General features: G+C 41.1%; 1 protein-coding gene across 1 annotated transcript in view; it reads right to left on the reverse strand.

The window, feature by feature from the left end:
• The window catches only part of prkcbb (protein kinase C, beta b), a gene marked incomplete at its 5' end in the record, with an annotated part of 71605 nt that overhangs the window by 13325 nt on the left and 41518 nt on the right, over positions 1-16762 (reverse strand). Inside the window, 5 exons of the mRNA XM_080511524.1 lie at positions 319-381; positions 1428-1519; positions 3619-3792; positions 12690-12833; positions 15824-15920. Coding sequence (XP_080367650.1) covers positions 319-381; positions 1428-1519; positions 3619-3792; positions 12690-12833; positions 15824-15920 — 570 coding nt within the window. The remainder of the gene's footprint in view (positions 1-318; positions 382-1427; positions 1520-3618; positions 3793-12689; positions 12834-15823; positions 15921-16762) is intronic.

A 16762-nucleotide genomic window follows, 5' to 3' on the forward strand; every position in this document is an offset into this window, starting at 1 on the left:
TTAGATTGCTGGGGCAGTGTGTATTTGATTGATCTTTTCTTTACTTCATGAATTTGTGTGATCATTTCATCTCCTTCCTCCATGTCCATTACTGTCTGGACTGTGATTTGATGTGCTTTGGTCAATCTGTAAGGAGGTTATCTCTATTGTCTACAATCTTTCCTCACTGGATATCACAACTTTTGATATATATAATACTGTACTGTCCCTGTGAAATGTGAAGGAGGCCACATTTAGATGCATGGAACTCTTGTGAGTCTGCTGTTAGCTGCACTTGGTTTGTTGTTATGAATTCAGCGTGCCAAGCATGAATGTCACCTGTAGATGATGCCCTTTAGATGCAGGAAAAACAGACCAATGGCTATCTCTGCTGCGTAGAATCTACACACACACATACACAAAAATGGAGAAACAATAACAGCAATTAGAAGGGGGCAAAGAGAAAAGACTGCAGGGAAACGGGAATAATGTGTTTGCGTATGTGCCAGTGTGTCAAAGTAAAGGTCAGCGCTGTCTTTTCAAGGCCAGAGAGCAGTTGATAAGATCAACCCAAGTCTGGTCAGACTGACCAATCTGTCAACTATGTTTCTATAAAGTGTGCACAGGCGGTGTGTGTTTGTAATATGTTTGCTAAATATGTCACGAGGCTTTGTGGACGTGTGGGGATACCGGTACATGAAAAACAAGGTAAGCTTGTTTGGAGCTCATTCACTGTTATTTCTGTGACCCAGAATTATGTCCAGCCACAGTGCAGTGACTAACTAGTCGTGCCTGTTAGATGATGAGCTTGAATGGAGGGAAAATACAAAGAGACATGACTCTGAGCCAAAGTTCAAGGCAAGATCCTCATCCATGGAGCAGAATACCTCGACTATTGTCTGATAAATAAATTAAACCAAGGAGAATAAGCAGATGGCCTTAGATAAAAGAGTTCCTCATCCACTTCGACTTGCCCTTCAGCAGTCTAAACCTTGTGCCAGAGGGAAGAAACTCTAATTCCCTATGAAGTAGATGAAGGGCTAACTTCTCCAAGGCCCTCGCTTCCCCGACAACCCGCTTGTCAAATATGTCAGCTCGCTGGTTCGGCTTGACACCAGTGATCTTGCCAGCCACCTTAATTATATTCTGCAGTTTTAGAGGTATTGTACCACACACTGAAAACTCTCAGGAGCTGCTGGATTACTTGTGTTCCTTTGAAGTTCTTGAGGGCTGCGGCGTGCATCGGGGCAAACAACATATTTCACCCGGAGGCTCTGCTCAGATTGCTCATCCATCACCCGAGCCTGTCAAAACGCTGATGGCTTATTCACTTTTTTTTTTTTTTTAAAGCACTACAGCTTACCTTTGAAACGTCCATTTGAATGGGGTTGAGATTTTGGGGAGATGAGTGCATAAGATAGTGGAGAGCATGTGTGGTGTTTACTTACACAGCATGGGGCTCTTTGAACTTGCCGACCTGCTGGATCTGATACATGAGATCTCCACCGTTTATGTACTCCATGACAAAATACAAACGGTCCTACGGAGACAGAGGAGAGGCAGACGGAGAACGAAAGGTCAGTTTTCATAAAAGATGAGAGATCAGAGAGGAATTAGACGGGAGAGAGAGAGAAAAAAAAAGAGTGTCAAATGCTGTAGAGAGAGGTTTTCTTTTGGGTGGGGGGTACAGATGGGACAAATACAAGAAGGTCAAAGGAGAGGCATAGAAAAAGATGACTGAAGGAGTAAAAATGTATGGGGAAGGATACAGAAAAGAGAGAAAATGTAGTTTGTCAGCTGGGTGAGCACAGTGGCATCAATTTAAGGACCTATTGTCCTCCGTTATCCACAGAAATTGCCAATAAGGTGTAATACGTGAGAAAAAGTGAAGGGATTTATTGTATGGCCGTGTGTGTGTGTGTGTGTGTGTGTGTGTGTGTGTGTGTGTGTGTGTGTGTGTGTGTGTGTGTGTGTGTGTGTGTGTGTGTCTGTGTGTGCAAGAGAGAGAGATAAAACATTGTGTGTCAGGGCCTGCACTGCCTGATAAGTCTTATGAGCAGTTGCTTCTCTATGTGTGTCGACAGTGTATGTGTGATTCAGACTTAACTGCACGAGTCTGTGGATTCCACACTATATCCATTATGTATCCTGTACATGTATACATAACATTTGTAGTTTTTGCATGTTTGTAGATTGGGTTAGCTTTATTTGTCTAGTCGAACCCCAAATTGATTCAACGACGGACAAAAACAACATGCAGAGATGAGTGCGTTCACAAAGCACGGGGATGTAAATGAAATGCACTCGGAGTTAAGTGTGAAAGCAGAGAGCTATATTTACTCCTGTGTTGACTCATCTTCAGTGTAGTATGGATTATACGTCAGAAGATGAGCATGAATCAAATTTGAATTCAGCCTGTGTATTCCAGCTGTGAGCTGGTGACAGCAGGCAAGGTGGCTCCTGTTAAGACCACGGAGCTCACCAGCAGTGCAGCTGTGCCCTTCAGCAGGATGTCGCATGGTGGCTCACTTGTGATAACATATCGTGACAGTGTAGAAGCCGACCAATGGTGTCGGTTCAGCTTTTAAAAAAAATTGTTGTCTCTTAGTTTTTACAGTTAGAGTGTGGTTACTTAACATGATCAAACAAGCACATACAATATTTTACCATTCTTTAGAGGATATTATCAACAATCTGATTATGGAAAGCCCTCTAAATTTGAAGGCAGGCGTATCAATCCAGTCTGCCAAACTCACAAGAAAATTATATATAAAAAAAGAAAATCAGATTTCTTAACACATTACTTAAGACTAGTGGACACAACAATGATGCCTCGTTGCTATCAAACTACCCTCAGAGCCATGCTGTCGGGGTGAGTTTGTAAAATATGCATATTGCACCAGCTAAAGTGCTTTTTTTGGACATATTACTGTATTTTACAGAAGGTTTCATTAAATCCTCACCTATACTCTGCCACAACAAAGAAAAGTTCAAATCTATAGGTTATCGCAATATTTTTACCGGCCTGCCACACTCAGGATGAACTGTATGTGACCACTGAACTAAAATGTGTTTGATAGCCTGTACTATAATGTTCTTTATTTCTTACAAATAGCTCAGTCTGTATTTAATTTGATTGTGTCATAAATTTACACAAGTTTAAAACAGAAATGTAAGCATAGGGAGAAAAAAAAACTGTGAAGTATCAGGCTAATGAGAAAGATGAATAGGTCAAAAAAATAAGAGCACCAAGAGTGTTGCATAGAATATGGCTGCATTGAAGCAATGGACAAAATTAGAGCTGAATGCATCTTTTGAAAAACTGCTGAATGAAAGTTTGAAACTGTAAACTGAAGCGGCTGCAATCGAGCAAACACCCTTAGACATAAAGACTTCATCCTCAGAGAAAAGGAAGTGTGTGTGTGTTTGAGTGTGTGTGTGTGTGTGTGAATCACTGCTTTAGACAACAGCTGGAAATGGTATCTCCGCATTGGTTCTCTTGTGAAGCAAACCTCTCTTCCAGGAAAAAAATCATAAATGTTCTCATCCATACATTAGCTTCTGTGATGCAATAACTTTTTTTTTTTTTTTTTACTTATACAACAGTAAAATCTTGTCTTGAAATATTGATGCACAGACCATAGTCTGAAAGGTCGAGTGCAGTTGCGTCAGGAAGGGAGGTTTTCCGGCCAACGCCAGGACTCTCTTCTCCACCATGGTGCACTCCACATCATCATCCTGGATCACAACGTCCTTCTTCAGGATCTTTATTGCGTACAGCTCCTCCGTCGCTTTACGCTCCGCCAGCATCACCTTTGAGTGGAACGAAGAGAAAACACAGAGAGGACAGATGTGAAATGCACAAAAGACAAATTCATCAATATTCAAAATCTTTAAGACGCACAGGTCTTCCTGTCACTGATTTAAACTGACAGAGAAAAGAAGGGCACAGTGGAGGAAAAGGAGAGAAAGGGGGAGAGAAAGCGATATGGGAGAGGGAGGCAGAGTAAGAGAGACAGGGAAGGAATTGTAGAGGACGGCGAGTGAAGCAATCAAGGAAAGCTCCTCTGACTGTTTTGGGTTAGATAGTCAAGGTAGAAATAAAGACAAAAAGGACCAAAGACAAAGCCAAAAAAAAACCCTGAATTCATCACTTTTCAAGACGTAAATAGAGGACAGAAAACTAGGCGAGAGGAGCAGACGAGGAAAGAAAAGGAAGCAAGGAACACTTTTTATTACATGTCATTGTGACAAAAGTTCTTGGGATTGCGAAAGAATTGTCTAGTGATTTTGAGCACTAAAACGCAGACAGGCGACCGTCCATCTCTCTGTGGATTTTGTGTCAGTGTGGTAACGCGGAGGTTATTCACCGTGGCTGCAACAGAGAAGCGACCCCTTTAGAGATTGAACGGAGCGCATCCAATCACGGTTCAGTGACCAGAAATTGAGTAGAAGACTCATCAAGTTGAGGATCTGTCCATATGTTGAAGCAGTGTGCAATAGTGTCATTTGTTTTAGCTGAATATTTGGTACTTACTAGCAGAGTAAAACAGGAAATAGAACAAGACTTATCTTATACATCACATTTTACTGCTTCGGCATCAACAGTTAGATGGTGAGACCAACACAATCGCAAATCATTGGGACAAAACAAGGCAAATACATTCACCTATTCTTTCTCACACTTATAAACATTGCTGCCATGAAGAATCCTTGCACGGCATTGGGTGCTTTTTGGAGGAATCAGAGTCTTTCCTAAGGACACTTCCACATGCAGAGTTTCAAAAAGGAAAACAGAAATGATCAGACCAAGGACACAATTACCCGGTCCCTCTTAAAAATCTCTCCTAATAGGTTTGCCTTTGTTTTGAATATGGTGCACAGCCACCCTTGGCATTAATACCACCGTGGACTTTTTGTGGCAGCTGTCAATAAGTCCTTTAACTCTCTCGTTTTCTCAGGTTGCATTTCTTCTTGGCAAAATGTCTCCCGATCCTGTAAATGTTTTGGCTGTCTTGGAGGAAATACATGTCGGATAGCTCTCAAAACTCGCTCAAAGATAGAGGGCAGGAGGCGACCATTGCAGAATTTTCACTTCTATTCTTCCTGCAGACACTGAAGGGTCGACTAAGTGGGACACACGACCTTTAATCCACTTCTTTGAAAACATTAAGTGGCATTTTGTAAACTGTGTGTATCTGCTTGTATTCTTTCCCAGATCCACAAACTTCACAGGCCTGTTGATGATGCGTTTTACTTTTTCCCCACGGCAAAGGCAGGCCAATTACAATCAATTGTGACATGTATTATTACTATTATTAAACTATAGAGTTATTATAATCTACAAGACAGTCACGGTTATGCGACGATGACGATATGACTCTCTATGTCTGCAGGGTTATTAAAGTTTTCCGGAAAAAAAACACCTCGCAAGCATGCAAGTTATTCAATGAACAACATTGAAGCCAGAATGGTATGATAAATTTAATGCATACTCGGTCCCTACGCATCATTCTTTCAGAACGAGTCAGCTGGAAACATGAAAAATACAGGTGAGACGGCTCAGAGCTGAAACACTCGTCCATTAAAAAAAATACAGTTAATAGCGAGACACGCACATTTTTTTTGATCAGTTTAACTGATAAAGTTTACATTTTTTAAATGTTCCCACTATTAAATGTAAAGATCATGTGAGATAATGGAAAACTGCTTATGGCTGTAAGATCTGAGCTGAAGGTGGATTCGTCTGTAACTTTCTGACAATGTCACCAAGATCATTTAGTGCTCTTAGATATTTATAGCTGTTTGGCTTTCCTTTGTCCTTTATGAACTTTATGGAGGACGCATAAGAGAACCAAGAACAAAGAAAAAGAGAAAGGAGGTGGAGATTATTCAAACCTCTGCTTTAAGGATCTTCAGGGTGCAAAGTTTGGGCTTGGATAATGATAAAAGAAGGTGGACGGGCAAATGGAGTGGGATTAAAAAGGAGGAGAAAGATTGACTCGGGATGAGAAAGGCAAAATGTGAAGTTGGCATTTCTCGGTGCGGGGGGGATTTGTATGTACCCAAACATAAGACCCTATATTGCACTGTAATCATACTGTTTAAGGTATTACTACTGAAATTCTGCAGGTCTGGACATTGAAATCAGAGCCATTGTTTTTTTGTTTTTTTTTTAACGTGTGGTTCACATGTGAGATGCAACCAACCAAGGCAGATCAGGCGGTTCCAAACAAGCCACTGTGAGACGACTCACTCTGCACTGCTGCATGTGTATGGACGTGTATGGCCTCTGCAGTATTAATGCTTTGTATCCAAGGTCGGGCTTATGCTGCTAAAATCTACTCACACAAAGAGTAAATGGTGCTGCTTCATCTTTCTTTCAGCCTACTCATTGTATCCTGTGCTCTTCTCTCTTGTATTTATTTGGTTTTATGAGTTTTCTATTTTCTTTTCTTTTCTTTTATTGAAGAAACCCTGTTGTTGCAACAAATTGATGGCCAAATGTGGGCCAGGTCTCAGTTCGCCGGTCATCTCGTAAAAGTTGAAGGAGACTTGTGACCAGTGCTAACATTTTCTAAAATGCATCTTTCTTGAATAAAATCTGGAATTTATTAGAAAAAGCAAACTTGTGAAGCAGCACTTGATGCGGCACAAAAATTAGCAAAGTGGATTAATGATTACTGTGACAGTAGCAGAGCAGAAAAAAAAAAACTTTTCCCCTCCCAGAATTACTTAAAAAGACAGAGTAAGAAACTACAGAATTTACTTTTGTGAATTACAAGTTGAGATTAGGTTTTCTCTTTGACATGTGCACCTACACTACTTAAAAGCAAACAACAACAAAAAAAAACCAGGCCTAGAACAGCCGAGATGAAGGAATACGGCCGTACTTTCTATAATAAAACTAGTATGCTGTGTTTATAGTTCCCACAAGGCTAATTGAGTTTTCGGGCCAGAACAAGGCATCTTTCATTCTACTGTACTTTATATTAAAACCTTTTATTACACATCTTTGCAGAACGCACAGAATGGGCCTTGTGCCTTTAAAATGTTATGCTGCTCAACAGCTCTTGAACAGCTTTGTTAGATTATTTCATTGATGTGTTTCATATATAATTATCCCAGAGCAGCATGATATTTTAGATTTTAGACAGACTGCAGACATATTTTTTCCTCCCCCTTAGCTGCTTGTGTGCAAACAGAATCATGCTGCAAAACACCCACAGGAAAATAACAAATAACTCCATGTAAGTTACTGTAGAAAAGTGTCATCTCAATGATAGGGATAGAAACACATCACATGCATTAGTCTTTAAAAATCCTTAAAAGAAAAAAGGGTGACCTTATGTCAGTTTTTCCTCTCCTTAGAGATCAGAAACTTCCCAACTTTGCTGTTTATGTCTTATAAATATTCAGGTATGATAATATTGCGGGGTTATCAGGTTCGGTATTCTACAGGGAGTGCAGCACAGATGGACAGAGACACAGTTGTATATGTGTGTGCAGCTGTGTGCGTGTGTCTGAGGATGGCAATTTGTGTTTTTTGCAGTGTGTGTGTGTGTGCGTGTGTGTGCCCCACGCACGCGTGGGGCACTTTAGCACTTTAAGAATCTGCATTAAAATCTGAAAGTTGAATGTTTCTCTTTGACTGCATGCATGGACTCGGTGCATATGGCAGCAGTGTGACTCCATGTAAATACAAACCCAGTGAAGTTGAAACAGAAAGGAAGACGCCATCTGGCCCCAAGTTCATTTTACCCAGCCACAAGGACAAAGACAAGATGAGCAAAGAAAAGAAAGACACAAAAATGTCTCCTCAAAAAGGATTACAGATGCATAGTCTCTGGGGAGACAAATCTAGAAATTTGAACATTACTGTTCATTTCACCCTCTCTGTGTCACAGTATTTACCTGACAGAGTAAATGATCACATAGAGATAAAGTGCTTCACTCAAGGAGAGCAGTGTCACTCTGCCATTCATAAAGTGTCCGCTGTATTACAGAATGAACTGTGGCGTGTGTCGCCGTTTTATCCAGGAAACTTGTTCAGGGTCATTTGCCAGAAAGCAGTCCGGAGGACATTAGCTGTCATGTGTCGTAAATGACGCTTCTGCGTTTTCTCTGCTGACCTTGCAGAGTGAATTTATCCAGGCAAATTTAATATACCCACACTCTGCTGCACTGCATGAAATTGCACTGTGTTGTATCGCAGTGAGCGATGTGTATTATTCTAAACTGTCATGTATTATACATGGAGTACGTGTTGATTCTCTCCACTGTGGGAGCATGTTGTCTTGTGTAATACTTTTCCTTTACTGGAGTGCTGTAAGTCCACATACACTATGGAAAAGTAAGAACATTTGTGTTTCATAAGATTACTTCTTTGTGTTGACAATGCTTCTTGACCATCAATCTGTTTAGTTCCCTTTAAAAAAAAGCGCACATACTCAGGTCTGCTGGTGATCTCACAGATGAATGTCTGTTGCAAATGTTGCACAATTTTAACGGGAAACAAACAGATTAATTTCCATTTTGTGCAAATAGATGCCAGTGTGCTGGTTAGTCCTGCATTCAGTTTCACAATATAGTCAACAGTACAACATAATTCATTAAAATGTGCTGCATGTTATTGTTAATTTGTGCTGTATTTTGCTTTAGATGCTTTAAAAATGAATATTTTTGCTCCAACATACACCTGCCTTCACATGTATTTGAACTTGAGTGACATCTCATTCTTGAAGCATAGGATTTAATATGTCAGGCTGCAGTTTGCTGCTGTTTAGGGAATTTTCGGAGCATTCTTTCAGAAAGGCATTCGTGAGGTCAGACACCAATGTCTCTAATTTATCCCAAAAGTGTTGGGTTGAAGACTGTGCAGGCCGGTCAAGTTCTTCAACATCGAACTAGCTCATCCATGTCTTGTATCATTGTCTTGGTATGCTGAAGCCTTCATGGTTCCATGTGGGTCCAGTGGCAGTGTGCTTTACATCACTGCATCTGACACTTTGTTTGGTGATGTACTGTAAAGTTTGTATGCAGCGGCCCGACTATGGAAACCCTCCATGAAGCTCAAGCTAATCTGAAGATCGCATGATGTTTTCGAGGTCTGTGACCTCCGCTCTGTGATTTCTCGTACCCGGGTTTCTGTTGTTCCCAATCGCTTCCACTTTCTTATAGTACTACTAACAGCAACGTGGAAATTTCACAGCTTATTGCACAGGCGGCATGCTATCCCTGTACTACGAAGGAATTCACTGAGCTCCTGAAAGCGATCCATTCTTTCACAAATGTTCTGTGCAAAAAAACACTCAAGCCACATATTATATGTGCATTGCTGACGAAGCATGAGGGCATTCTCAATTCTCTTGTTTGTTTGTTTTTTTAGAGCCAGACAAAGCAAACAATCAGACATTGTTGGCTCATCTAAATTGCCAAGTAGGACAAATGCAGTGTCACCCTGCAACATCAGCATTTAAACAAATCTGCATTTAATTCAAATGGGAAGTCTCATATCAAGAAAGACATTTGCAAAGTATTACTAGTCCTCACTATACACCAAACATGTGCAAACTAGTTGTTTTTTTTAAACAATGGCACTTTAATCATGAATTTACAAGAGATGGTTAAAACCAGAAGTGGCAAACACACGGACAGTGGACCAAAACTGGCTGTTCAGGAGGACTTTACAAGTTGTGGAAATAAGACTGACCGGATTTTTCCAGAGAAGTAACTCACTTGACTGAGAGCTGCAGTGTTTAGTAGAAGTGGACATTACACAAGCCAATCAATGATGATCAATGATGCATAAGTGTAAACTAGTTACCTTGTTGACAAAGTAACAGCAACATCAATGCAAACCAATAGATTGACTTGGACAATTCAGCGTATTTTTCACCAGGCATCACTATAATATTAAAATGTTTAAAATGTTCAACGCCTTCGGGTTTTGTGAACGTTAAACAATTTCTATTCAAAGGTCATTGTGCAGCAAATTCACCGGTCCAGCCTGCTTGTGTTCAAATGAGTTTGACACCCCTGGTTTAGGTTGTCAAAAACCATAGTTTTCGCACAACGGAAGAAAATATATGGAAAAAGCCTTGGTTACCATGGCTGCTGAATGACTTTGCTACAAAATACTGTATTTATATAAGTTAACCATTCTAAAGTTATCTTGCTGACAAGCTTTTTAAACTGGAGTGCCAGCTTGACATATTGTTTTGTCAATGATTGAGCCACAATTACAAACAGGCTAAGCAGAATTAATACTACAATATAACACACAAAAAAAAAAGTTCCTTTCAGTTCCTGTCATACAGACTGTAGCGATTTACCACATGTATGAGTAACAGACTCCTCCTTGACTGCCTCCAGTGCATTCACTTCTGTTGTGGAAGAAGGTGTTTACATCAGTAAAACAAGCTTAACTCACAGAATGAACAACACATTTTCACTTGCTATGGCAGCAAATCCCTGCCAAAACTGGCAATTGCAATTGAAATCCACACATTCAAAACTCAGTTTCGTCGATGTTTGTGCATCTCATTTGCACTGAGAGCTTTTTGCAGGGATTTGTGATGATGGCAGCTGATTATATGCACTGTATATAGTGAGAAGGAATTTATCAGTGTGCTCATGATAAAGCTGGGGTTTGCCAACTGTGTCCCATATGCTTGAGGTTTCTGACCCCTCTAATAAAGTATTAACAAGTGACTCAATGGGTAGTGATTAGCATTCTTACCTCATAGTGAGAATATTCCCACTTCAAGCTGAGGCTTTACGACTTTTGTGTGTTTTCACGTTCTCCATGGGCAGTAATAATCCTTCTACAGCTCAAAAACCTACAATTGAGGAGAGTCGGTTACTCTGCGTATTTCCCTGTGTGCCCTGTGATGGACTGATGTACGTTTAGTCTTGCATGCATCCTGCATTCAACTATCGTCGTTCAGGATCTTTCTCATCACCCCGCAACTCTAAGTTTGGTAAAACCGGATGGAAAATGGATGGACACAGCAAATATGCAAATATGGTTGTCATTTGTATGCCAGAATGTATTGATTTAGTTAAAAAAAAAAAAAAATAAGTAGAGAGCAGTAACATACAGGGTTTAAATGTAAAAGTGCCCTTGCAAAAAAATTATTCACATAATATGATTAGAATCATGAAATGATTATTAAACAGCTTCCGTGCTTGCTTGTGTCTTCCCAACTGACTGCCCCTGTTCCTGTGTGATACGCCTATGCGTATATGGGGAAATGACAATACAGATCAAAATAAGACATGCCCTTGCCCGCATATGCCCATGAGACACATGTGCATGTGTTACCATCACAATCCAAGCATGTCCACAGAGAACTGCTGCGGCAGTATTGTGATGCAGATGTCCTCCAACACTGTTGTGGATAGAGAAACAATGAAAGTACCAGCTTCCCACAGAAATTGTAAATAATTTCAAATTATTATGTTATTATGTACATTCTACTTAGGAGAGCTTGTGTCCTCCACATTGTAAAAATGTGTCGTGAAACTGCATAGGGATTAGGGTGTATGGAGTGCGTGTAATGGTTGCACATGCGTTTGTGTCTCTGTGCACCGCAAGATAAACGACATGCTTCTCCACTCTTTGTGCCCTTACAGGTGTGTATGCATGTTTCAGGAAGCTGTGGTTATGTGGGCATGTATGTGTGATTTGGGTATTCCAGTAATGATCCAGTCTCAACTCAGGCTCTCCACAATGACGCATCAGAGTAGCTTTAAATGCCTGTTACCATGGAAACAGGCAGCCGGCATACAGGTCTGATACATAGAAAATTCTCTCTCTCTCTCTCTCTCTCTCTCTCTCTCTCTCTCTCTCTCTCTCTCTCTCCTCTCTCTCTCTCTCTCTCTCTCTCTCTCTCTCTCTCTCTCTCTCTCTCTCTCTCTCTCTCTCTCTCTCTCTCTCTCTCTCTCTCTCTCTCTCTCTCTCTCTCTCTCTCTCTCTCTCTCTCTCTCTCTCTCTCTCTCTCTCTCTCTCTCTCTCTCTCTCTCTCATTCCACCCCTGCTTCCTGTCTTTCTCTTCCACCACATCTCCCTGTTCGTTCTGTATCTTGCCTCCATTTTCATTCATTCATGCCCCCCCCCTCGCAGGTCCCCCCCCTCCTTTCTCATTCTCCCACTTCTCATTCAGTCTGATGCTGCTGCCTCTCCCTCAATTCATTCATGTCAACACTGTCACCATGCCTCACATCTCTGTCTTTCTCTCCTTTCATTCCTTTCTGCCATGTCATCCTTTCCACCTCTTTCGTGGCATCTGTCTTCTACTACCTGTGCTTCATCTCCTCTAATTCTTTCCATCTGTACTATTTTTTTCTGTCCATTTTCTCCTCTCTGCTTGAGCTGAAATGCTGACTCAAACAGACACGCACAAAAGGACCAAACAGACTCTTACAATAGTAGATATCACTAAAACATTTGCCATGCACTTGATCTTTGACTTTTTCAGCCGAGAAGGAAAAGATTGAAGTCTTTAATTGACTGTGAATTGTGATAACAGTATATTAGGATGTGACATCATGACAACAAGTAATTGGTGAATTATGAAGGCACTGCACTGTTAGCAAGCTTCACGCATTATAGATTTAGCCAAGTTTATACACACTTTAAAGCCCTGAATGTGAACAATATGCGACGAAGAAAAACAAGGAGACAACCATACACATAGAGCCCTCACCTTGCCGAAGCTCCCCTTGCCCAGCACCATCAGGAAGTTGAAGTCAGACAGCTTCATGCGGTCCTGATTGCCATTGGAGTCGAACCGAGATGCAGCATTGGCCGACTTGCCGTCTGTGTTCTTGCCTGGACCGATCTTCGCCCTCTGCATGGAGGAAAGAGAACATGGCCACATCATGAGGGAAAGAAAATTAAAGAAGTGAGAACACAACGCTAATTCGTCTGAGCTTTCTAAAACGTTGTGACAATTAAGCATGTTTGTCTAACAGCAAGAAGCATGAGTTTCTAACCTGCAGGCCGACTGGAGCCTGACTCCTCACAGCAAACATAAAGCTGTATAAAAATGGATGAAGAGATGGCTTACAAGGAAACTGATGGTTTGAAAGCATCTCCTCTCATATTGTTACACTATTTTCAGTGGCTTATTACATGAAATGACAATGTTTTCAGTAAACATAGCAAATATACTTAATTTACAACATGCTGGAAAATAATGATGATTTTCAAAGTGCTGTACTTAAAAGCTGAAACGTTTGAGAATTTCAGACAAGTCCAATGTTATGCTCGTTGTAAGTGAATTACGACTCGAGTCATTATGCTACACTGAACAAACGTAGGAGATGTGAAAAGCTGGACTAATAAAACAGCTTTTACACAGAGACACAGTTTTAAATTAACCACCAATCCAGCCACATTTTCATTAAATCACTAACTTCAAAAAAAAAAGCTGCTTTCAAGCCTCATCCGATATTTTCAGGAGGGGACAGTGGGTTGAAAGGGGAAGGTTTCTACCCTTTTTTCATTCTTCTCCATTTATTCCATGTAGACAAATTACACTCCATGTCACACTTTCCATAATAGATATGACCTCTCTGTGAGTCTGCCACTCTGTTCAATCACGTCTGCCATCACTTCCTTTCGTTCTGTCCTTCAGCTCGACTCTCCCACTCACTCTAAAAGTTTTCGTAGAATTTCTCATCCTGTAAAATAATTCATTTTCAAACTTCATCTTCATGAATTTGGCCTGTGTCTCCGACTATCCATTTATTCATGTCTATCACCACTTTGGCCGTCTGTGTCCTCTAACCACTCTGCACTTCATTTCTGACAATCTCAATTTATTCTCCGCCTCGATCTTGTCATTCTCTCCTCTCCTTTTTTCTGTCAAAAGAAACTTCTATTATTATATTTTGCTCCTCTCTTAAGCCGTTCTTCAGCTTAAAAAAGGCCCCAACACATTAACAGAATACCGGCCCACGAGGAAAGAAGGTACAGGATGAGTGGGCCCCATCTGATCTGATCTTATCGCGCATTACTTATCCATATTGTAGCTCTCTGCGCTTCTTCTGTCCTGTGAAGATGCAGTCATTTCTCTGCTGCTCGGTCTCAAAGTTCCTGTACTGCTTGTTATTTTGTGTGTTTTCTGCATGTGCGTGATGCAACCCATGCGTTTCTCGACTCATCAATGGATAAAAGGCCGTTTCTGTCTCCATCTGTTGTCTCACTCACACACAAACACTCAGAGGGATACGCGAGATATTTGTGAGCAATAGAGCGTGCTGAAGGCAACACTCTCATAGCCTTGAGAGATTACTGCTCCTCTCTCTCGCTTGGGTTTTGTCCACACCCAAATGTCCAAACATTTTGATGCACATCGCAATAAAAATAAAAAATAAAAAAACGGGTTGAATGGAAACACATGATTGTGAAGGGGAAAAAAAAACAACAGCAATTTTGCGCTGGTACTTTGCAGGCAATATCTGATATAGAGCTGAACTGGTGTTTAAAATGTGGAGTGCATGCTGCTTTGTTCTTCTTCTTCAGCAAAATCCATTCAGATCAATGCAAGGTGCAGTGAGGCTGATGAGAGACATCGGACAGACACTGCTAGTCCATTGATATCATTGATGAAGTCCTGAAAATGAAGGATGAAACGTCTCGCAAAACAGGCTGCGAAGGCGTCGCTTCGAGTTAGAGAAGAAGCCTCAGCTACGCATCAAAACTTGGCTTCAACATCAAAACAGCCTCCTGTTCCCTGTATTCCTCCGAATAACACAGTTTTGGGAGCGTGTGCTGGTGAGCGTGCATACATTCAACATGCATTATTTATCAGTGTGTATGTGTGTGATTGTTGATGGGGTGAAATGGAGGCAAGCAGCTCGTGTTACAGGAGTGAAATCTTTGTCTGTCTGTGACTTTCTTTCTCTTTGACATCTTTGAGTTAAAGACTGTGTGTGTGGTGTGGTGTGTGTGATAGCTGCCCCCTTGAGAACGTGTCTCAGTGATCGTCTGAGGACCGTGACCTTGAGGAGATGAGGGGAAAAAAACACACAGAGAGAGAGGGAGAGGGATAGAGAGAGAGAGAGAGAGAGAGAGAGAGAGAGAGACACAACGGGGGAATTGAAGGTGACAGAGGACGGAGCGGATAACTAAACAAACGAAAGGGAAAGACAACAAAGAAAAAACAAGGATGATGGAACCCAAAATATAAACTCCTAAACACATGAGCAAGAGTCTGTTTTATTTCCCTACAATGGTACAAGGACCTGCGGCATGGGAAACGGTTTCATCCTTGACAGAAGAAGAAAGTCAAAACTATTCCTTTAAATCAAGGCGAAAAACATGTCATTCAGAGATATTGACTTTTTATTTTTCTTTTCATTTAATGTCCATCATTTGAGAACATTTATCGAGAAATTTTTTCCAAATTTAAAACGGACGCCTATCTCTGAGACAACAGCTGCGGCTACAGCAAGGACAGCTGAGGAAACAAAAGCCAAATTACCCTCAAACATCACTGCTTCATGCTGTGAATAACACATTTCAGAATGAGTCTCTCATGTTTGTGGCTTGGAGAAAACAAGACAGAAGGAGAAGGAGAAAGGAGAAGACGCGAAAACAGACAGAGAAAGGAGTCATCCTCACCTCGGCCAAATGTGTTAATGAGTGGGCCTACTGGTCAGTGCACACACACACACACACAGACACACGCACCGCAGTGTGCCAGACCGGATGGTACTATAAGTGTGCCTGCCAACTGCTAACAGCTCTCCCAGAGTGGCCCTCACTCAGACACACACAGATGCAAAGTGCGCACACACATTTACAAACTAACACACACACACACACACACACCTCGAATTTCTGCCGTAGCTCCTCGTTGCCCTCCTCCCCCTCCAAAGAAACAGGAACATTGAAGTACTCCCCTTCTTCCTGGGAGAGCAGCTTAAACCTGGAGTGGGAGAAGACTTCCAGTCAAATCAATTCCCAATTAGTCTATACAATTAAGGTGTTTAAGTGAAGCTGCTGACAGTTCGCACGCCAAAGAAGAAACCACCTGTCCTGAAGAATAACCAATTATTTAGGAAAGCCGCTTCCTTCATGGAGATGCACCCAAAAGCAGACAGCAACAATGTAGCCGAGATGTTCATCATTTCATCTCATCAATAAACATTAACTATTCTTATGTCTTAAAAAAATGACAACACGATACCTTTTTTGAAAACTACAATTAAAAGTGTATATTTTCAGCTCCATGTTCCTGTTACACACATAATTACTGCAACAGTGTAAGAAAGCAACATGACTGGAACTTTTGAACTAGAAATAACCCTATCCGATCAAAGACCAACATAAAGTAAAATACTGCTTGTTGAAGGTGTTTCTGCAAATACATAATTGTGAAGGTATTTGCCATACATTAGGAATAAAAATAGGATATTACAAGTGTCACAGTTATGCAGCGGTTAGTACTTCATGATGAGAATATTAACGACTCTCAATGAGCAAATTGCTGTTCTCCATGTTCCAGTGTCTCTGAGTTTCGTCCCACAGTGCAAAATAAATATATTTGAAGTTAATTGGCGACTATAAATTGCCAGTGGTTATGAATGTAAGTGTGACTCTCTGTGTTTACACTGCGATGGACTGATCACCTGTCCAGGGTGTATCCTGCTTTAGTAACCCACGATTGGCTCCAGCACCTTGCCACCCTGAGCTGGATAAAGCTGTGTTGAAGATGTATGGATGAATCGGATATCATATTCATGTCACTCTTGCTCCGTGTGACTTTGC

The sequence above is a fragment of the Blennius ocellaris genome (genome assembly GCF_963422515.1).
Source record: "Blennius ocellaris genome assembly, chromosome: 16".
In the NCBI taxonomy this organism is placed as follows: domain Eukaryota; kingdom Metazoa; phylum Chordata; class Actinopteri; order Blenniiformes; family Blenniidae; genus Blennius; species Blennius ocellaris.